The 21,508-nt window shown below is 44.8% G+C and overlaps 2 protein-coding genes across 5 annotated transcripts in view; one reads left to right on the forward strand and one right to left on the reverse strand.

Moving 5' to 3' along the window:
- Positions 1 to 5,850, forward strand: mfap2 (microfibril associated protein 2). Its single transcript, XM_006783386.3, has 9 exons — positions 1 to 84; positions 1,651 to 1,712; positions 3,047 to 3,094; positions 3,483 to 3,509; positions 3,604 to 3,669; positions 3,781 to 3,822; positions 3,904 to 3,991; positions 4,629 to 4,702; positions 5,148 to 5,850. Exons 2-9 carry the CDS (start codon positions 1,682 to 1,684, stop codon positions 5,249 to 5,251), a joined length of 480 nt encoding a protein of 159 aa, XP_006783449.1. The 5' UTR covers positions 1 to 84; positions 1,651 to 1,681; the 3' UTR covers positions 5,252 to 5,850.
- Positions 5,771 to 21,508, reverse strand: part of crocc (ciliary rootlet coiled-coil, rootletin) — a 25,332-nt gene continuing 9,594 nt past the window's right edge. For 3 of the 4 annotated variants that reach the window (XM_087840770.1, XM_087840769.1, XM_087840768.1), the window contains 30 exons: positions 21,315 to 21,421; positions 21,000 to 21,227; positions 20,678 to 20,768; positions 20,512 to 20,598; positions 20,243 to 20,428; positions 19,800 to 19,999; positions 19,507 to 19,689; positions 19,046 to 19,190; positions 18,095 to 18,241; positions 17,594 to 17,824; positions 16,671 to 16,864; positions 16,464 to 16,591; positions 16,201 to 16,370; positions 15,931 to 16,110; positions 15,603 to 15,737; positions 15,345 to 15,488; positions 14,760 to 14,998; positions 14,517 to 14,676; positions 14,247 to 14,414; positions 13,721 to 14,144; positions 12,961 to 13,124; positions 12,740 to 12,860; positions 12,365 to 12,528; positions 11,751 to 11,966; positions 10,725 to 10,949; positions 10,490 to 10,639; positions 10,149 to 10,349; positions 9,462 to 9,593; positions 8,053 to 8,226; positions 5,771 to 6,700 (listed from right to left, as the gene is read on the reverse strand). In XM_087840770.1, coding sequence (XP_087696896.1) covers positions 6,602 to 6,700; positions 8,053 to 8,226; positions 9,462 to 9,593; positions 10,149 to 10,349; positions 10,490 to 10,639; positions 10,725 to 10,949; positions 11,751 to 11,966; positions 12,365 to 12,528; positions 12,740 to 12,860; positions 12,961 to 13,124; positions 13,721 to 14,144; positions 14,247 to 14,414; positions 14,517 to 14,676; positions 14,760 to 14,998; positions 15,345 to 15,488; positions 15,603 to 15,737; positions 15,931 to 16,110; positions 16,201 to 16,370; positions 16,464 to 16,591; positions 16,671 to 16,864; positions 17,594 to 17,824; positions 18,095 to 18,241; positions 19,046 to 19,190; positions 19,507 to 19,689; positions 19,800 to 19,999; positions 20,243 to 20,428; positions 20,512 to 20,598; positions 20,678 to 20,768; positions 21,000 to 21,227; positions 21,315 to 21,421 — 5,193 coding nt within the window. In that variant the 3' untranslated portion in view covers positions 5,771 to 6,601. The remainder of the gene's footprint in view (positions 6,701 to 8,052; positions 8,227 to 9,461; positions 9,594 to 10,148; positions 10,350 to 10,489; positions 10,640 to 10,724; positions 10,950 to 11,750; positions 11,967 to 12,364; positions 12,529 to 12,739; positions 12,861 to 12,960; positions 13,125 to 13,720; positions 14,145 to 14,246; positions 14,415 to 14,516; positions 14,677 to 14,759; positions 14,999 to 15,344; positions 15,489 to 15,602; positions 15,738 to 15,930; positions 16,111 to 16,200; positions 16,371 to 16,463; positions 16,592 to 16,670; positions 16,865 to 17,593; positions 17,825 to 18,094; positions 18,242 to 19,045; positions 19,191 to 19,506; positions 19,690 to 19,799; positions 20,000 to 20,242; positions 20,429 to 20,511; positions 20,599 to 20,677; positions 20,769 to 20,999; positions 21,228 to 21,314; positions 21,422 to 21,508) is intronic. The other variant, XM_087840771.1, reaches the window with a different exon arrangement.

The following is a 21,508-nucleotide window of genomic DNA, read 5'->3' on the forward strand; positions in this document are numbered from 1 at the left end:
GTACAATGTGGCGCTGGAAGTCCTCCTGCACTCACAGGACACATGAGAGCAGCAGAAAGTCGGAGCGAATTGAGTCAAAGTTGGGTAAGATCTCTGAAAAAGTCGCATGACTGGTTTAGTTTGACTTTCTTGTTTCTTTTTTATTATTATTATTACTAAATGCACGTATGAAATGAGTTACAGACTTTACCTGATCTAAACAGCATTTATGCTGAAGGTTATGGAGGAGGGAAAAAAAATCAGGAGACATTTTTTGTGCACAGACTTCATGCAGTGCGGTGAGTCTTAAAAAGACTTCAAAGCATTCCTGGCGCTTATCAGTTTGCTTAATGCAAACCAAAAATAGCCGAGGATATTCTGGGTGTATATTAATGGCTGTTGAGAATTGACATGTGGTCCTGTGTTTTCACTGGAGAGAAGAAGAGGGAGGAGGAGGAGGGACTGCAGCGATGGCACTGGTGAGAGGGTGAAAACTAAACCCTCTCTCCAGCCTCTCTGTCATTGAGTGGGGGGGAAATTGAGCTACTTCCAGAGAATAGGGGTCGATGAGGGCATATGCAGAAATGATTCCTTAGTGTTCCCTTTTTAACTATAAAAAACCAAATGGTGCAAAAATGGATGACAGCAGAGCATCTCCTGATTGTGGGTATTTTTGTGTATGTGTGTGTGTGTGTGGGGGGGGGGGGGGGGGGGGGGGGTAATGGCTCCCATATGTGTGCTGTGAAAACATATGGTTTCCGAAAGCCACACCAAGAACTGTGTGTGTGTGTGCGTGTGTGTGTGTGTGGTGTGTGTGTGTGTGTGTGTGTGTGTGTGTGTGTGTGTGTTTTAGTGTCACACAAAGGTGCACAAATTGCTTGGCATGCATGCACAACTTGTGCAAAAAGTGTTTTACTCACAGATTTTGTGTCCAAGTGTGACCTAGACAAAGGGAAGGGAGAAAAGAAAAGAGTGGGTTTTGTGTATGTACCACACAATCAGGTTTAGTGCATGAAGTGGCCCACAGAGCAGCAGCAGCTGTGGAGGAGGAGCATTCATACTTTCCACAAAGTGGAAAAGTACTTTAGCCAGTGTAAGGTAATGAGTTTTACTGTATGTAACAGTGTGACTTCATGAATGTCACTGACGGATTCAGAGTGGGGTTTTATTTTTTTAAAAAGCTCTGTTGCTTGGTCGGGTAAAGAAGAAAGAAAAGGGGGGAAAGGAGAGGGGGGGGGGGGGGGGGGGCTGGTAGGAAATGACCAGTGAGAGCGACAGAAGGGAAATGAAGGATGAGGAGGCATAAAGAGGGAGGGATGAAGAAAACCCAGAGAGAAAGAGAGTGGGGTGGGGTCGAGGGGTCCTCTGTTTCTTTTCCTGGAATGCGGACTGTGTGCTGCTGCGAGGAAAAGCTGTAAAACAGAAAGTTTGTTCTGAGGAAGACGTGCCACATTCTTGCTGCCACAGTTCCCTGGTGGAGGAGGTGGTGGTGTTGGTCACAGTGGGGATGATGGCTTAAGGGGGGCAGAAGTATGGGGGGGTGGAAAGGTGACGGAGGATGGGGGAAAGAGAAGAGACGAGTTTTCAGGAGACCAAAGCAGTGTCCAGCACTGAGCACTTTATCCCCCTCATGTTGTTTTGTTTTGATTAATACTCTCATTTTCCCTCCAGTGTTAAAGTCAGTCTACCTCCCAGAGCGACCATGAGAGTCCTCCTGCTACTCTGCATGCCAGGTAACTGCACCACAGGCCTCTACGAGCTGAAACAGCTTCAAAAAACAAATCGGTTCTCTATAACATCAAAGGCTCAATACTAAATGTTTGGACATTTTGGTATAATAGATTTATTTGCTTTCTTGCTTCAAGTTAGGTAAGGAGACTGATACCATTCTCATGTCTGTATCATGCATGAAAAACTCCTCGATCAACAACTTAAATAAGATTAAATGACAGATAAGTAGTTCAGTCTAAAAGTACCAACAAAGCCCTGCCAACATTTTAAAAAATGTCAAACTACTCGTTTATTTATTCCTTTATTCATTTCATGTTCAGACCTCAACAACAAAACAGCCCCAACAGCACCTGTTATCACCGTTGTCCAGTTTAGTCCCACACACTCCTTGCTCTTGACCAAAAATGCCGAAAACCTACCAAAACGTTTCAAATTTTAACAGAAAATTGCTGCCCACTGTAAAAAACAAAGATCACTATTCACTATTCATTATGTTCACTATTCCTCGAATAGCAACAAAATTTAGTCAAACTGATAAAAAGCTGCAAAGATAACACATGTATGCTGCTCTGAATAATAGTGAGATACAGCAGCACAAAGTCTCACTTGGCATTTTTTAAGTACACCTGTTCCACTGCTTGAACCCAAATACTTAATCATCCAATCAAATGGCGGCAGCCCAGTGGATCTAGGAGTGTAGGCATGACCAAGATGACCTGCTAAAGTTGAAACGAGCATCAGAATGAGAAAGATAGGTGAACGTGCCATGGCTGAAGCTGAGACTAGAGTTCTCACAGACTCACCAAAATTAGCCAAGAGAAGATCGGAAAACGCTGCCTGGTGTGATGAGTCTCAATTTCTACTGTGTTATTCAGAGGTTAGGGTCAGAATTTGGCATAACCAACATGAACGCAAAGAATCCATGGATCCTCGTTCAGGCTGCTGGTAGTGATGTAATGGTGTTATTCTTCTCAGTGTTCACTCACTAATGGTTAGGCTTAAGCAGAAAGGCTTCCTGCCCAAACCCCTCACGCCATGTGCGGTCTTTCTCCCCACGTTCCCAAGCTTGATGGGATTGTGACTTGTCATTTGCAATAATGGTCCTGCAGTAGTGCTAGCTAGAGTTTGAAGATGTAAAAGCCACATAATTATCAGGTGCGATTACATTTCCAGCATTTGTAACGTTTCATACTTCACAACTGCCTTATTAAAGGAGATGAGTGTGATCTTAAAAGACTTAGAAAATACCAGTGAAAGAGCTGTTTGTGTTTCACCGACTGCATTTCTCTCATCATTACGTCTTTGTGATTCCTCTCTTTGTCTATGATGTCAACAGTTGTGCTGTTCAGCCAGCCCCAGTACCAGGATCCATATATCTTTAACGGTAAGTTAATTAAGGGAATATTGGCCTTCATTGTTCCTGCTCAGCATCGGTTTACATCAGAGCTCTCCACATCTGTTCTCAATTCCTCATTATCCTCTGCTGTATCACCCACCCTCGAGGAGTTCGCCCTCCCCCTCTCTCTGTCTTTCTCCTGATTCATATGTTTGTCATTCGCATACCAACTGCACTGTAGTGTAAATAGCACTTTGACCAGTCTGCATCTTATTATTTTTAAACATCTTGCATATGAAGTCATGATTACTGACTCACAAGCTTGTGAACTCGTGCAGGTGGTTCACGTTATGTGGTGCAGCGCTTTCTGTGTGTTTTTTTTTTTTAAACTAACGGTTGATCTCATGAAACATTTTTTTCTCTTGCTTGTTTTAAGAATTCCAAGAGTATGAGTACACTACAGGTGAGACATTTACTTTTCTTTTTTTCAGTTTCCTCATTTTCTAAATGTTATGCCAAGTGTATAAGTGGGAAATTTTTTCTCTCCTCTTATTTAGACCCTCCTCGTGGAGGCTATCAGCAGCAGGTTCAGCTCAACCCCGTGATCCGTCCTGGAAAATCAGGTACGTCTGCTTAGCTCTCCTCCCATCGGTCACAGATTTACTCCCAGTGCTGTCACGATTGAATGAATGAATGCAAATTGCCGCATGTCTCATACTATTTGAAAAAAACAGATCCCGAATTCCTGACAGAGCCCACGGAGCCTGGACCTCTCGGTAAGTGATTCGGAGAGACGAGAACAGAAAGCCAGTTGTTTTACGTAGAGTGGAGAAATTATTCTGTTGTTTGATTCCCAGATTGCAGAGAGGAGCAGTACCTCTGCACCCGACTCTACTCAGTTCACAAGCCATGCAAGCAGTGTCTCAACAGCCTCTGTTTCTACAGGTAAGTGCTTTTAAAGGAGCACAACAGCAACAGAAAGCAGTGATTACGAGTAATACTGCATGGCTTCATTTCTTCTTGATGAATGGATACTTACCTCATGTGCACTGTGCTAGTTTTGGTCTGTTATTCTAATGTAAATATCACTGAAGCACAGTTAATTCTGATGTTAACAATCTGCTGGAACTATAGTGCATTTATGCAGATCCAAAACAAAAGGAATGAGGTTTTATACGATGCAGATGTCTCAAGGTGTCTAACAAAAAGGCAACCAGGAGCCAAACTGCTCTCCAAGAACTTACCGGATAAAGATTGTACGGCCTGTTCTCAGCAATCATTTCAAAGACTCCATTATTCAAACAGGACTAAATAGTGTATTTGTTGGGAACAATATCCAGCCGTGGATCAACCCTCATTTAGTTCTTATGAGTTCGTATGTGGTGCTGACTCAAAATAAACTTCAGCAGTAATGAGGAAACACCATGAAGTGCAGTGTCTCACTAAATAGGCAACAGTGGATTTGATTAGATCGGCTATAGACTGTTGCCTGTAGATGCAGTTGTGACTGATAAGACCGACATGATGACTGTGAGCTGCTCCTGGCTCCGCACGTGTGACCTCTGCATGTGTTTTTGTTCAGTTTGCGGCGGGTGTACGTCGTCAACAAGGAGGTCTGCGTGAGGACTGTGTGCGCACACGAGGAGCTGCTCAGAGGTGGGATTCGCGTAACCTGTGTTCATGCATTTACTCCTTGATATTTTATGTAGTAATTCAAAAGGGAGTGTATATTAATTAACACAAGCACTTAAACCCATCCTGTAAATATGCCAGGTTTAGCTGAACAGGCTAATTTTCATCTTGCAGGTTAATAAATTAATGAATAAAACCAAATCTTCAAAGGCATATAAATAAATATAAATGTAAATGAAAGAGAAACGCGTGTAAAATATACACAAATTCTAAAGTGATGGTATAAATTTGGCTTGTTATCCAAAATCTTCTACAAGCCTGCTTATAGAAAATAACTTTCTAATGATTTTAATTGTCTGTGTTGGACAATAGCTCATATGAGAAAGAATCATGAGATTGATTTTAACGGACTTTTCCGTGTGTGTGTGTGTGTGTGTGTGTGTGTGTGTGTGTGCTTGTGTGTGTTTAGCGGACCTGTGTCGCGATCAGTTTTCTCGCTGTGGAGTGGCGGCGCTGAGTGGCCAGTGTGCATCATTAGGAGGAAGCTGTGGGAAGAGCTGCGGAAGCTGCTGATGATCAGGGACACCACCCGCCCAGATACTGCCGCTTTTTCACCTCCCTCATCACGTTGTCTTACTTTGCCCTCCTCCCTCCCTCCTCTCCCTCTGTACACCCCCGCTACCCCTGTGCAAAAAAGCACTTCTGCATTTCAGCATGTTTCTCTTCATCTAAAATGTTCCACATGTGTGTTTGCTCACTAGATCCTGTGTGTAAGGATACGTATAATCCAAAGGACGTTGATGACTGTATAAATCACTGGTGCTATAAAACTTTTAGAGGTGCACATAAAGCCACAGAACATCCTCTATTTTTATTTTTTAATTTTTTGCATATCGTATCACATTAATCGCCTCGTGTTTACTGGTACGTTACTGTATTTGTGTTGAAAAGCAGTCATTGTCATGATTAGCTCATCAATGGTGGCCGCAGTGCACTGACATCAGACAAAACTAATCTAGCTGCCAGCTGTCTCGCTATCGAAGATCATGAGATATGTGATGAAACAGGTAGTGAGGAGTGACCTCACAAATGACCTCTGTACTACTGCTTTGTAAAACTGTCACTATAGAGACTGAGAAAAAAAATAAACTTTGTTTTGTTTTTTTACTACAGCTGATCAGCGTGTCATTGACTCAGGTGTGATTCCCGGCTGCAGCTCAGCATGTTGAAGCGTATTAATGAGCAGACATGAGTTAGGACACACAGCCAAGTTTATTTTCCAGGAAACATGGCTTCCCTTCGTCCAAATGAGTGACTCTGCCCTTATTAATCACCAGTGTCAGTATTTATACATAAAGTAAAAAGCAGTAAAACTAACCTAATAAAAAAACTGCACCATCACTGCAGCACTCAGTCTTCAGTGGTAAAATAGTGTCTAAATATATATATATATATCAGAAAATCAGTAAAATCTGTTTCAGAGAGAACATACAGTACAATTCCTTCATTATGCTCAGTTTGTTTGTTTCCTAACAAACCCAAACTCTCCCTTTCTGTCCTCATCTGTTCACATGAACGTGGAGGAATCTGCAGATTTTCATTCCAGCCTGTCTGCAGGAGAGTCCTGCGGTAATTCTTGAATAAGAACAAGAAATTTGGGAATATGCTGGACAAAGATCGAGTGCAGATGGCTGCCAGTAATCAGGACGGCCGCTGGTGTTTTCAGCACAGCTGGCTGAATCATAATGCTCCATCTCCTCTCTCTTGAGTCAGAATGAAAAAAACCCCCACAAGGCTTCAAAATTACAATAGTGTTCATTCAGTGTCACAAAATAAAACATCTTTGAAACAGTACAGTAACTGTGGAGTAGCGTTGTTGCTATGAGACATTCAAGATGGAGTTTGCTGCTGGTGTTTCTGGTTTCAAGCTGCGTCTCGGTTCCCTGCCGACACCACGGAGGATGGGAGAGACGGCTGCCGCCTCTTCATCTCCTGCTGAAGCTGCTCCTTTAGAGTAGACACCTGCAGTAATGATAAAGGTGACAACAAACAGTTAAACATGTAATTTTTAAATCTGATAACATGATTCAATCTTAAATCCAGTCTGCAGGTTACAGACGTGGACAGAAGAGTGAGATTTTGAAGGCAGTAACAAAAGGCTTGAAAATTAAGTGATGCTAAAAACAAACAGCTGGAGGAACTTGTTTGCAGCTGATTAGGTTAATTAGTAACAGATTATTAATGTGACTGGATATAAAAAGAGCGCTTCAGAAGTGAAGATGGGCAGAGGTTCACCAGTCTGCAAATGCATGTAATGCAAATGTGATGTTCCTCAACATAAACCTTCAAATATCATCTGTGAGACATAATATCATCAAAACATTTAAAGAATCTGGAGGAATCAAAACTGATTAAAACTTCAAAACTGATTCAGTCATTGAAATCACTCCATGGGCTGCTCAGGAAGTGATGCACCTGTATCACCAATACGAGTTCTGTATTTACTTACTTTTTAATTTAATTTAATTTAATTTAACTTACTGAATATAGTGCAAAAAAATGACACATAAACTATATGTTTTTGCCTCCTTGTTTTGAAGTCGTGTGGTGCTGGGAAACAAAAACGTCCCTCCGATGCTCTAAACATAAAATAGCGTGCCTGTTTTTAAAAACTAAGAAGCAGAAATTACAGATATTTGTACTTTTGTTATTTCCCACCTCAACATACTAATGATCACATTGTTCCATCTGTGCTTGCACAACATTTTAAGATGAAGTTTTGTTGAAAAAAAAAATCCAAGCACTATCATTTTATTAGTTTTTTTCCTGTAAAAAACAATGAGACTGATTAATCAGTTGTGCTGATTGTGCTGAAGCAACATTATTGATGTTGAAAGAAACACAGATGTGTCTGTGCCCACAGATATGATCCATCATATCTATTATACTCAATGAAACTTGGATCCAGCTAAGTAACATTTGGAGTTTGCATGTTCTCCCCGTGTTTGCGTGGGTTCCCTCCGGGTACTTCGGCTTCTTCCCACCGTCCAAAGACATGCAGTTTGTGGGGATAGGTTAATTGACTAATCTAAGCTGCCCATAGGTGTGAGTGCGAATGGTTGTCTGTCTCTGTGTATTAGCCCTGTGACAGATTGGCGACCTGTCCAGGGTATACCCCGCCTCTCGCCCTATGACGGCTGAGATAGGCTCCAGCGCCCCCCCACGACCCTGATAAGCGGAAGCGGATGGATGGATTATATATATATTCTGAACAACTTTGTTAAAAGCAACAGGAACATCAGCATCAGGTGTGTCTACAGGTGAACTTGGTAAAAAAGAGAAAAAAAGCTTTTAACACAGCACAATGTGAGCACCTGCTCCTCCAGCCCTTTGACTCTGTGCCGGTGAGCGCGCTCTCTAGTGCCCAGCGTCCGTTCGATATCCCGAAAGCTCGTCCTCAGCCTCTCCGCCTCCCGCTGGGCCTCCTCGCGCTGCCTCACCAAACTCTCGCACAAACTGTGAGACTGCTCCATCTCAGCCAGCTGTGTCTACTCATGAAACACACACACGCGCGCACACACACACACACGGGAAGACAACCAAATGTAAAAGGAGAGCAACAGAACATCTGGAGGAAAGCCAAACACGACTGGAGTTTTATGGACGGAGTTACAACAGAGTAAAAAAAAAAAAAAGATAATAAAGCATATCGTTTGGACGCGCTGCAGTGAACTAGAGTCTGTCTAAGAACATGTAAAACAGCTGTCCAACAAGGTCAACTACAAGCTGTGTGTCATTTGCAAGACAAAATGCGAGAAAAGTGAATCATCCTAATGAAAGATAATAGTACATAATACATAAATAATAGTCTAATAAAGTCATGTCCAAATCTGATTCCAGATCTGTGAACCTGATAAAGTAAATTAAAAGAAATGAAATTATCTGGTATCTAGTGACACCTGGGTGGAGTCCTCCACCAAATCAGTGATGGTTCACGCAAACAAACCTCCAGCAGGAATCAGGTCACACAACACAAAGTGTTTTCCTCTTTTTAAGACTTCAGCAATCGAAGAATGCGCAACAAAAAAAAAGTCTCCAAACACGGCTGTTAGCCTCACAGTCTTTAAAACTCTGCAGCGAACGTTAAAGCTTTGGGATTTACTGCGAGGGTTAAAGCACATTTCTGCAGCTTGGGAAAAGTTTGGCTTGAATGAGGAGAAAAGAGGAGAAGTCTGAAATGTTAAACCGACCTGAGATAAACAACTTTAATGAGCGTTTCAAAATTCCTCCAAAACCCGCTGCAGCTTAATTTATTTGCTTGTTTTTGGCATGTATGTGGTAAATAGAAAAACATAGTTAAGACTTTAGCATCATTAAAATGAAGTTTTCCCAAAACTATCTCATGTCTTTGGTCCAATCGTTTATCGAAAATTACTCAGATGTCACTTTATGGACTTAAACTTTACAATATAACATTAAAACTAATCTTGTTTTTTTACATCCACGGAAAAAATGTAGATTATTACACATTTATGTCACCTTGCATGTTAAAAATAATAATTTTAAGCTCTTTTTAAGCTCATTGCTCAAGTCAAAAAGTTGAGAACTCAGGTTTATTTTCTCACTGTGAAACATCTGCTTGGTTTTCTTCTCGCCCGCTCTTTCTGCACAAAACCCTCACTTCCAGTAGACGTGTCCAGCCACAGCTAAATAAACAAAATCTTTCAGCAGGATTCGGCAGCAGTTTGGTCGTCTTTTGCCTCCATCAGCGGCCGTTCCCTACCTGCAGCATCAGTATCTGCTGCTGCGCTTCCTGCAGCTCCTGCTCGGCTGTGTTTAGAGAGCGATCCAGGCGACTCTTCTCTGCAGACAGCCGCATCGTGCCCTCCTCAGACTTCAGCTTCTGACGTTCAACCTGATGAAAAATGTAACCATGGACATGTAACGACAGCGAAGCAAGCCGTTCAAAGCAGGGACGCGAGCTGGTGTGGTGACTAAAACACTCATCCAAGATGGTGAACACAGTATGTGAGCGGTGTTTTTGTGCAGTTCTATAGTTTAAGAGACAAAGGAAACGCTTTATATGTGTAAATGTCATATCTTTTTCAGAATTTCTGGAAACATTTAAATTTAAATGAAGGGAAGTAAATAGTAAACATTTATTAGAATACTAAAAGATCAACTTTTCATGTTTTTATAATGATTTATATAAATTATATCATACAATTAGAATTTGCTTGGAGGCAATTTTGTAGAGGAGCTCGTACTTATCTGACGTTTTTAACATTTTATTTCTCTCAGGCTGTTTTGATATTTTATTTAAAAGTAATGCATCAGCGTGTGTGGTGTAGCTATAAGGCTCTGCAGGCCATTTTGAATCTTAACTGCCATATAAATCAAACATCTTTAATGTCAGAAGGTCACAAAGAAAACAAACAAAGAAACAAACACATGCTGACACAGCGCTGACCTTGTCCAATGTGTTTCTCAGTGCGTTCTTGTCTTTCTCCAGCCTCACAGCCTGCCTCTCTGCATCTTTTTTCTCCGTCTCCAGCATGGCAACTGCTCTTTGCAGCGCACGTAGCCGCTCCTCCACAGCGGCCCGCTCTGTCTGAGCCGACTGGGCGCTGCGCTGAGCCTCCGCAAGACTGGCTGAGCGCTGTCGCAGAGCCTGACGGAGGAAGACAGAAATCTATCAAGAACACCGGCCTGAGTTCAGCATTGTGCAGAATCTACTCTTTTACTGGCGCAGCTTCAGATCGGCAGCCCTGCAGGTGGACGAGTGTCTCTGGCAATCTGTTTGTCTCTAACCTCCTGAGCGCTCTTCAGCTCAGACTCTACTTCTTCTCGCCGCAGCTCACTCTCGGTCAGCTCGGTCTGCAGGCTCTGCACGCGCTCAGTGAGGGTGGCCGTGTTTCTCCTCGCCTCAGCTAATGACGCTCGTGATGCATCCATTTGTTCCTTAACGGCACAGAATAATTCTCACGTCAACATTCACATCTGAGCCACGCTGTTTGAAGCCCTTTGTTTTCTCTCTCTCTCTCACCTGCAGGAGCCTTCTGTCCTGTTCAGCCATGCTGAGCGTCTTCTGCAGGGCAGCCATACGACCCTGCGTGCTGCTCTGAAGGGCCGCCGCCTCCTGAATCGTCTGGTTGAGAGAAGTGATTTTTTCTCTGAGTAAAGTTTCACCTTCTTGAGATTTGAGCAGAGCCTGGCTCAGCATCTCCACCTCTCTCTGCAGCAGAGCTACGCGGGCTTCTCCTTCAGTAACCTGCAATTAGTACGAAACCAGTTTATGTCAGGCCAAAACAAAACAAAAAACCTGTAACTTTTGGTAACTTTTGGTGACGCTGATTGCTTTGTTTCTTTAGATTTTAAGTTTTTAATTCTGATGTTTTTGTATTTAAGTCGTTGCTTTATTTGTATATGTAAACACTACAGTGTACATCAGTCTGGCTAAATGGCAGACTATAAGAATAAATAATAGCATTAAATCATAATTAAATGTTCACCAGCTGATCAGTGACATTAAATCTCCTGTATTAGAAGGAACTAGCTCTTTATATAGCCTCTGTAGAATGTATCCACATATCTCACTTATCTTAACTGCACTACTGTATAATTCTGTAAATAATAATTCTGTACATATGATCATTTTTAATCCTACAACTGTTTATAACTTGCATAGTTTACATTTCTGTATAGATGTATATCGCAGATTTCTGTTTAGTTTTTCATATTTATATCCTGTTCATAGCCTGTACATACTTATAGTTCTAGAATATTCATAACATACTTCATACCGTGTACCTTATAACATACCATAATAGACCATAATTTCTGTAATATACTTACATATCTATATTATTGCTAATATATACTGTAATATATCTATATCACGGCTAAAGCACTTCTGGATGGATGCAAACTGCATTTCGTTGCCCTGTACCTGTGCATGTGCAATGACAATAAAGTTGAATTCTATTCTATTCTATTCTATTCTAAATTCTCAGGCCCAACTAATCACATTAAGCTGATCATGAGTCATAAATAAACAGCTCTGTATCTGTACCTGTTTGACGAGAGAGTCACGGCGCTCCTGGGAGGCCTGACTCTCAGCCTCTCGGTCTCCCAGGCTCAGCTTGAGTCTCTGCAGCTCCCCCTCCAGACTGCGCCTCCCCAGCTCCACCCTGGTGGCTCGAGCTTCAGCTGCCTCTAGCGCCTCCCGCAGGCGCTTCCTCTCCACCTCCAGACGGATTTCGGCAGCACGCTGCTTATTTAACTGATCCTGCAGAGATGGATGGAGGAGAAGGGTCATATTAAGTCTACATTCACTTATGTTTGAACAGACAATTAGAAACAGAGAGGAGCCACAGCTCAATAATCTCCTTGTCTTCTCAAAACGTTTGTTCTAAAAAATACAACAGATAAAAGATTCACTCAGTAGTACACACAGCCCAGAAGGTGAATCATTTTGAAAGGTGCTGGTATTAAAAACAAACATATGGAGGGCTGGCAGGGGACACCACAGGTGGTGCAACACTGAGTGTGCGCCAGCATCTGTTGTTATTACATTTGTCGACAGTGCACGCTTCCAGTTATTGTCCTTCTGTTGCGCTACCATATGTTGACTGTAGCCGAGCTGGGATCACTGCTGTGTGAGTGACAACACAAAACATGGAGTACCTGTATGTGCTTCTTATCCGTCTCAGAGGCCTGCAGCGCTCGCTCTAAATCCTTCACCCGGTCGCTGAGAGCTCGCCGCTCTCTGTCTCCTCTCCTCACCGCCTCCTCTTGCTGCTGGAGCAAAATCTGGGTGGTGGTGAGGCGCTCATCCAGTCCACGCTTCCCTATAATGAGACATCCAAACAACACAGCCTGCAGCAGATTATCAGACTTAATTTTAACTCCACTCAGAAATGGGTTTTGGGCAGCTTGCCTTCATTGTGCAGATGAAGATTATTTCAGAGTTTGACACAAGCAGACTGTTGAAAGCGAAAAGTTTCCCTGAGCTCATCTAAAATCTCCTTCTTTCTAAACAACTTGGGCAAACTCTCTAACCTTCTTGGTACTCCTGCATGGAGTACTGCAGCTGAGTGAGTCGACTCATAGCAGAGTCCCGCTCCACCTTCAGCTCCTCCAGCTCCCGCTGCACGGACCCCAGCTGGCAATGGACATCATCCTTCAAAATTAGCAATAAACAAAGACTTGAGCTACACAAACAAAGAGATTATCCTCGAGTTATTATGTACTGTCATTTTCGTGCCGCGCAGCCCCGTTACCCTCTCTTTCTGTGCATCACGCAGCTCCTGGAGGAAGTCTCTGAGACCGCTTCGCACAGTCTCGGAGTCCAGCTCTGACTGAAGAAGAGGCACCGGTGTATCCCCTCTCTCAGGAGATACAGCGCCTGAGCCCAAAGTATTGTCAGGGGTGCTTCCTCGAATTTCTGTACAGGAGAAACAGAAAGATGTTACGCTGAGATAGCTGAAGGAGTGAAGGAGGGTTCTTATAATGCTACAGAGACAAGACCAGCAAAAAGTAATTCCTCATGTTATTTGTTATGGGTGTCAGTAAGCAGTAATTTCTTTCTATAATTATGCTAAAATTTGAAGAGTCTTGGAGTCATTTTTTATCAGAGTGATAAATGGTAAATGGCCTGTATTTGTATAGCGCTTTTACTAGTCCCCCCTAGGGACCCCAAAGCGCTTTACACATACAGTCATCCACCCATTCACACACACATTTATACACTGGTGGAGGCAAGCTACAGTTGTAGCCACAGCTGCCCTGGGGCAGACTGACAGAAGCGAGGCTGCCATATCGCGCCATTGGCCCCTCTGGACATCACCAGTAGGCGGTAGGTGAAGTGTCTTGCCCAAGGACACAACGACCGAGACTGTCCGAGCCGGGGCTCGAACCGGCAACCTTCCGATTACAAGGCGAACTCCCAACTCTTGAGCCACGATCGATGAAACATCGTGTCTCAGAGCTAAATAAACTTTGCAACAATAATGAAACAAAGGCCTCGTGTTTGCTTCTCACCTTTAGGAGGCGACAGCGAGGAGCGCAGAGGTGAGATGCTGTGGTGGCGTGACATGCTGCCAGGTGATGTGGAGCTCCCTCCTGGGCTCCTCCCCCTGGGTCCTCTGCCACTTGCTCCAATGCCCAGCGTCCGCGTCAGCGCCGACTGCAGGCTGCTCAGACGAAACTCCAGGTCCCTCCTCGTGGCTTCGGCTCGGGTCAGCTCCGACTCAGTGGCGGCGAGCCGGCCCTGCGCCTCGCTCAGCTGCAGGCTGCAGTGAGCGGCGGAGTCCTGGGCCGTCTGAGCACGCAGGGACAAGTTCTTAGCTTCGTCCTGGAGCTTCTTCTCGCAGCTTCGAGCCTCCTGCAGCTGAGCGGTCAGCTCTCTCTCGCAGCTGCGCCAGCCCGACTCAGACTCAAGCAGACGCTTCTGAGTCATGGAAAGCTGCATTAACATAAAAAAAAGACAGAAGAGACAGCAGTGATGCACTGAAGACAGCAAGATTAACAAAGAGCTGGAAACTTCTTCACTTTGCTGCCTTCTCACTTCTTTCTTGAGGGACTCTCTGGCTGTTTCGGCTTCAGCCAGCTTCTGTTTGAGGGTGAAAACCTCTTTTCCTCTCTCCTCGTCTCTTTGCTCCTCCAGCGACAGGCGAGTCTGCAGCTCTGCCACCTCCCTCTCTTTCTGCTCCTTCTCTCCATCCAGGACCTTCAGCTGGAGCCAGACAAAAGGAAAATTTACATTTAGAGGCAAAACTGTGTGCAACATATTTCCCAGGTTCTGCTCAGATGTGAGAGAGATGACTGCATGTCTGACCTGTCTGCGGAGCTCCTGCAGCTCTCGCCGAGCCTCCAGTCGTGATCTCTCAACTTCTCTCAGGCAGCTCCGCAGCTCTGTCACCTCCTTCTGAGTGGAAGACAAATTCTCCTCCAGCACAGACAGCTTTTGCTCCTTCTCCTCACATTGTCGCTTCACACTAACAAAACACACACACTCTGCTTACACATCTCATCTACTCTGTGTCTCTGTCCCTGGATACTTTGCCAATCTCATGCATACCTGATCCTTTCAGTTTCTGCACTTCGCAGAGTTTCTCTCAGGTAAGTATTTGATTGGCTGAGAGCCTCTCTCTCCTTGGTGACATCACTAAAGCCACGGCGCAGCTCTGTGCCCTCTCTCCTGTAGCTCTCTGCTGAGTCCTGAGTTTGGTTCAGGCGGCGTTCAGTCTCCAACAAGTCCCGCCTCAGCTGGTCTCGGCTCTCCTCTGTGGCTGCGAGGGCGGCTCTGCACTGCTCCAGCTGGTGGGTGAAAATCAGATGAAATGAGGTCACTGGACAGAACATTTGTTTGTTTGCAGCATGAAAACCAATTAATTAAACTGTTTTATGTTTTCATATTTGACCTCTGCCCATATCTACAACCTTCCACAGATGCTAAAAAGTTGGAAACACTGATGGTCAGTGGCAGATTCTCCTCGCTTTGATCTTCTTCTTATAGCAATTTATTTTCTAACTTCTTGTTTCTCAAATCTGTTCAAATGTGGGCCATCAAGTCATACCTGGTTCGGTTCAGTGGAAACCAGGTATATGTTAGGATGTTGGTATCTGATATTATGCATTTTGCCTCTTGTAGATAATGATCTACCTCTTTGAGAGCGATGTCAGCACGCGAGCGGAGATCAGTACATGTCTCTTGTAGACTGTGGAGCTCCCTCTCATGAGCAGAGGCTGCATCCTCCAGCTGAGAGCGAAGCTCCAGCACCTCGCTGGTCAGAGCGCCGACTCTGATCTGAGGAAAACAAACAGGGTGATGCTGTAGTTAATCTTTCATTCGTGCCTCGACATCAGCAACAAAATACAAATCAGGACAGGAAGTGAAACCCTCCACGTTTCCTCCCGTCACCTGTTCCTGCTCTTTGTAATGAGCTGCTTCTCTGGCCACTCGCTCGGTCTCGAGGGCTGCAGCTGACAGTTCAGCCTGCAGACTGGAAACCCGCTCAGACAAAACCGTCTTCTCTGCTTCCTTCAAAGAAAGAGCCTGGGAGGACAGAAAATGTCTGGTTAACACTAAAACAAAGTTTAAAAAGGGGGGAAGGAACAGCCTGAGCCATGCTGGCATTTCTAACAAAGACATTATTTTAAGAAATCTGTTTTAAACCAAAGATTTAAATGACAGATGCTATCTGATGTATAAATACAGCTCTAGTCTCTTTCACAGGCTGGGATCAGACCTGTTGTTTCTCCGTCTCAGCCTGGAGGAGACACTGATCTCTATCGTGCTGCAGAGTCCGCATTTCATCCTGCAGCTCCTCTTTTTCTCTCTTTGCTCTGCTGAGCTGATCTTCCATCTCCTGCCTGAGCTTTCTCAGCGTGACCTCATGCTCCATCAGCAAGCTGTGCCGCACAACTTCCTGCAAAACACCACGATGACATTCATCCAAGTGTAAAAACATTCACACAAATAGCATTTAAACTAACAGTGATCCACTGAACCCACTCACCTTTTCTGAGACCAGTCTCTCCACCTCCTCCTGATGCTCAGAGGAGGCCTTGCGCAAGGCCTGCTGCGCCTCCAGCTGTGCCGCATTTAAAGTCTGACTCAGAGTCTGCTTCTCCCGCTCAGTCTGGGCCAACGCAATCTCCCCGTCTGAGCGAACGCGCCTCAGTTCAGCTGGAAATCACAATCAGGAAAACAAATACAACACTTTCCTGTTATTGACCAACTTTTATTATCTTTAATTATAAAATCAACTTCTCCTCTCACCTGCAGCCGTCTCACAGCGGACTCTGAGGGTTTGGTTCTCTGTCTCCAGCTGCTCTCTGCGAGTTTCCACCTGAACGAGCTGCTGCTGCACTTCGAACAGGCTGGTCTCCAGGGACTCGCGCTCCGACCTGCAGGTTACAACCACAACTTACACACACGTGCGCTGAGCACTTTTGACTAATTAACCAAGTCTGAAACCAAACATGCCTGAAAGCAGCCAGTTCCTCAGACAGCATGGCATTTTCCCTCTCAGATGCTGTCAGCTGAACCACGAGGGCCGCTTTGTCCCGGGCCAGCTCTGCCTGACTGCGGCCGACCTCCTCCAAGGCCACCTCGTTCCTCTGGCCTTCTCCTCTAGCGAGACTTAACTCAGAACCCAAAGAGGTCACCTCACCACAAAGCTGTCGAGTACAAAATGATGAGGTCAGTTAAGTGACCTCTGTGAGCCAAAAGCTCAGACTTCAGATTCCTATAAACACCCAGTTTCTGTTATGTCAGTTATACGAGATGTACTTGTCACTGTCATTTAAGGCCCACAGCCCCAAAGTTCAGCCAATCAGAGAACGGCTTTCAAAAGCCTTAAAAAGAGAGGAGCTGAAACACTTTAATACTGTTATATCAGACAGCTTCATGGTTTATATCAAGGCCCACTTTTATTTATAATTAGTGTGAAGTACATGATGATTCAAAAACAGAAAAGGTACTGCATGTCACAGTGTCATATGTGAGCGGTCTCTCATCAACCTTGCAAAAACCGACCTGCACACACCGGACACACATCGCTCCTCTGCTGCTTTCTTCTGGGTTTCAAAGTTTAACCAACAGTTTGTCTGATTTAAAAACTTTCCTTTCCATTTTTAAATGTGTTTTTAAAATAACTGAGGCGAGAAATCAGCCATGTGGTCGTATTATCTGCATTTATTTTTGGGTCATTCAAAATAACGCTTTAGGCCCATGTTGCAAACAACTTTTTCAACCAAGCTTTGGTAATAGACCGGTGTTTTACAAACAGGAAATATCTTCCTGTGTTCTCTTATTTACAAGACAATGTGCACAGGAATGCAACATCCATCATTCAAGGCATGTTTAAAGTGCTCTCAGAGTGGAAATGATGTAATGTGTAGTTGTACCTGGGTGACTTTCTCCTGCAGCTTAAGTCTCTCAGCCCTGAGACTCTGGAGCTCAGCCTCGATCCCCACGCGGCTTAGCTCGGCGTCCTGCAGCGACTGCTGCAGTGTGATGCGGGCGGACTCCAGCTCGAGCCTGTCCTGCTCCAGCCGGACCAGCTCATCTCTGATGGTCAGCTTTTCCTGCTCAGCGTCGCGTTTCTGAGCCTGCAGGACGGCTTTCTCCTCCTCGAGCTTAGACACAGAGGTGAGAGCAAGTCACATTAAAGGCCTGAAAACCTCTCTTAAAATCTAGAACAGGTTTGTTTATTTTACTCGGCTGGGATGGAAATGGGTGATGACGCACACCAATCACAGTTTGGCAACACCTGAATTTGAATCTAACTACATTACTCTGTTTACACTGGCATTAACTCTCGTCCACAGAGACACAAGAGTATTTCATATCAAATGGGCTTGAAACGACATATGTGGAGGTTTTAAATAGCACTGCAGCTCCCTTACCTTGAGGATGTAGGTGTTCAGGGCTGCTTTGTCCTGTGCCAGACCCTCGTTCATGCTGCCCATCTTTGCCAGAGAGTCTCTGAGAGCTGCATCCTCAGACTGGAGCTTGTTAAGCAGCAGACAGAGCTCCGTGTTTTTGCTCTCAGTCTGGAGGGAAGAATCACGGTCAAACAGGTGCTATTTGTTTAAGCAGTCGAGCGCAGCAGTCGGGCTATTGCACCACAAGTTTATCTGAAAGTTTTCAAGAATAACTGAATAAAATGTCTGACTAAACTTAAAAACATAAAGTCTTCTGAGTTTTAGTTACATCAGACAGCTCAGGTGGAGGCAGGAGTCATCCAGAGGAGCGCTGCTTCACGACAAACTATTCAAAAACCTGAAATCTGTGTCACAGACGACATGTACAGTCGTACAGTCAGCGCTTTGAAAGGGAAACTCCTAAAAATATATTTATGAGGTCAGCTGCAAAAATAATCGTAAAACTCGTTACAAAGCTGCTGTCTGAAGACGTGCAGCATCAGCTTTGGAGCTGAAAGCCATAGATGCTGCAGGTTGTTTAGTGGCCTTATTGCAAATGTATTTGTAGGATTTTCCTTTTCACAAAACATCAGAGGGAAAATATTTAAAATACTTGATTTACTGATATTTGCAACACACAGTCTAACATTACATTTAGCGCTGAAAGAAGCATGCTCTATTGTTTTTGGGACACTGCTACTAAATCTGCACCTTAATATCATGAACACTTCCACCACTCGTTTTGCCTTCATTAACTTTCTCGCATGAAAAACCCTGAAACTGACAACTGAATTTTAATGGACTAACTTTAATTTCCTCTCAACAAATACATCCAAAACAAAAAAGTGGCAGAGTGTCGCTCCCTTGCACTCTGGCAGTACTCTAGTAGCGCTTCACCTCTGACAAATACACAGACTATTACTATTTTCTTACCCGAGCCAGCGCCTCAGACAGCTGGGTTTTTTCTTGCTCCAGCAGCTGCCTCTGAACCTCCCCCTGCTGGTGAGTCTCCCTCACTGCAGACAACTCGCCACGCTGAGCAGAGGCTCGACTCTCGCTTTGATCCAACTGCTTCTGTCTGTTTGAGGCAACACGTGTTGTTCACTGAAAATCAGGGAGGACTCTTGGTGTGTATCTGTTAGTGTGTGAAGCTTGTTGTTCTATTGCAGGAAGGGATGACTGGACAGCACAATAGTTGTGAATAGAGTCAAACTTTTACGCAAAAGCTGTAAATGAGATGTTGGGGCTGTACAGGGAGGAGTTTGTTAATGACTGAGATGCTTATGTAGAGGGAGCTGATGCAGATCTTTTGAATGGCACACTGTGAGCATGTGCAGCGTGTGGATTAGTGCCCCCATCACATTCACTTAATCTCTACGAATTAGCCAGCTTACACCCGCAGCGTCTCTGCCTTCGCCCGGTCTCTCTCCTGCACGACAGCCTCCTTCTCCTCCCTCTCGTGGTCTCGCTCTCGCTGCACGGACGCCACGGTCAGCTGAAGCTTCTCGCAGTCCATCTGCAGGAGCTGGCTGCTGCTCTGCGCAGCCTGCACTGTCTTCTCCAGGTTCACCTTCTCGCTGCAACATTCATCACATGTGTGTGTGTGCATGTGAGAATATAATGCAGAGTTGAGGATAAATACACTGTTGGGTCTCCAGGCAGGTTTTGTAAGTGAAGTTTGGCAAACCTGGCCAGCGTGTCTCTCTCCTGCTTCACACGGTCCCGTTCTCGCAGCGCGGCCTCTCTCTCTCTCTGAGCGGCGTCCCTCTCCCGCTGCAGAGTTTGGCTTCTCTGTTCTGCGTCTCTTTTAGCCGACTCGGACTCAGAAAGCTGTTTTCGTAACTGCTGCACAGACGACTGAGCAGAGAGCAGACGGCTTCGAACATCCTGCAAACACAACCGGACAAGTGGAGATAATGATGATGATGATGATGTTACAAGGATACAGCACCTACAACATGAAAGATTTTAAAGTCTCACCACAGATTTTAGCACTTAATGTCTGAGCTTCATTGATTTTTAAGTCGTTTAGCTTGTCTTAAACATCCAGAAAAGGCGGGCAAATAAAATCAGTGACCTCTTTCAGAGGGTTTGTGTGCGGTCCTTTGTGTTTATAGATTAACATGTCACCTGCAGCTGGAGTGTCTTGTTTGTGACTGCAGAGCGGAGAGCAGACAGCGCCGCCTCTGGGAGAGGAGACAGCGAGGAGGGTCGAGTGGGAGAGGACGGCCTTCGAGGGAAAGAGTCACGAATCAGAGCCCCAGAATTGTCCTGATCTGCTTCTGACGATGACGACTCTCCGTCTGCTGAAACCGTCTGTAAACGCAGTTAAAATGAAGCCCTTCCATCTGGGTTCCCACTGAGAAATCAGCTGATGTAAAAATGTGTGTGTTGTTTACCTGAGCGATGTCCCGCAGTGTGTCTAACAGCGTCTCAGTGTGAGTCCTCATCATCTGCATGTCAGTCTCATCACTGCCGCTCTGCTCCTGAAGGGAAATGATTCACATGAAGCACATGAAGCGGACCAGTATGAAACCATTATGGCCTCCGTGACTGGTGTCTCACCTCGAGCTTCCTCGTTAGTGTTACAATTTCTCTGTCACGCTCTTCAATTTGTCCCTTTAGTCTCTCCCCTTCTCGCACCAAATCGGACAACCTAAAAATCAGAACGAAAACAGACAATATGAAATTAAACTCACGCGGACGGTAAAAAGGACCTTTAGTTTTGCACTTTGAGTCAGTTCTTGTTGTTTTAAATGAAAAGTGCTGGAAGTCTTCCTGCTGTTACACAATGGGGACTTTTACTAAAGTAGCTCCTCCTGTTGGACAGCTCGATTAAAAACAACTTATACAACTGTAAGCCTGCAGGACGGCTCGGCACCCTGACCTGACGTTGAGCTCGCTTCTCTCTGCGTCCATCCTGCTCTGAAAGCTCATCATCTCTGCCACTCGACCTCTCAGCTGCTGCTCCAGCTGAACCCTCAGAGCTTTCTCCTGCTCCAGAGCCAGAACTGCTCCTCCCTCCCGACTTTGCAGCGTGGCACACAGACCGGCCCAGGACACCTGAGCAGAGTGGGACGTCCGAGCCAGCTCATTACGCATATCTGACAGGTCCCTGCGGGAGATTGGAGAGAGGCGGGAAGGAGTGAGAGACAAAACACGAGTCAAAAGATAAAATAAGACTGAGGAGAACAAAGTTTACCTTTCAGTGGTGCTCTTCATTTCGCAGACATGCCTCCTGAACCCGACCACTTGTCGCCACAGTGTCAGCAGTCGGCTGTGCTCGCTGCTGAAGTAGCTGTGGAAAGACTGAACAGGAGGCCAAAGGAAATTAAAACGAGTAATGATTATTCTGAATTTATACTTTCCTGAATTTCCTTTTAATATTTAAGAAGC

This window comes from Neolamprologus brichardi, chromosome 5 (genome assembly GCF_056152115.1).
Source record: "Neolamprologus brichardi isolate AB-2024 chromosome 5, ASM5615211v1, whole genome shotgun sequence".
Classification (NCBI taxonomy): domain Eukaryota; kingdom Metazoa; phylum Chordata; class Actinopteri; order Cichliformes; family Cichlidae; genus Neolamprologus; species Neolamprologus brichardi.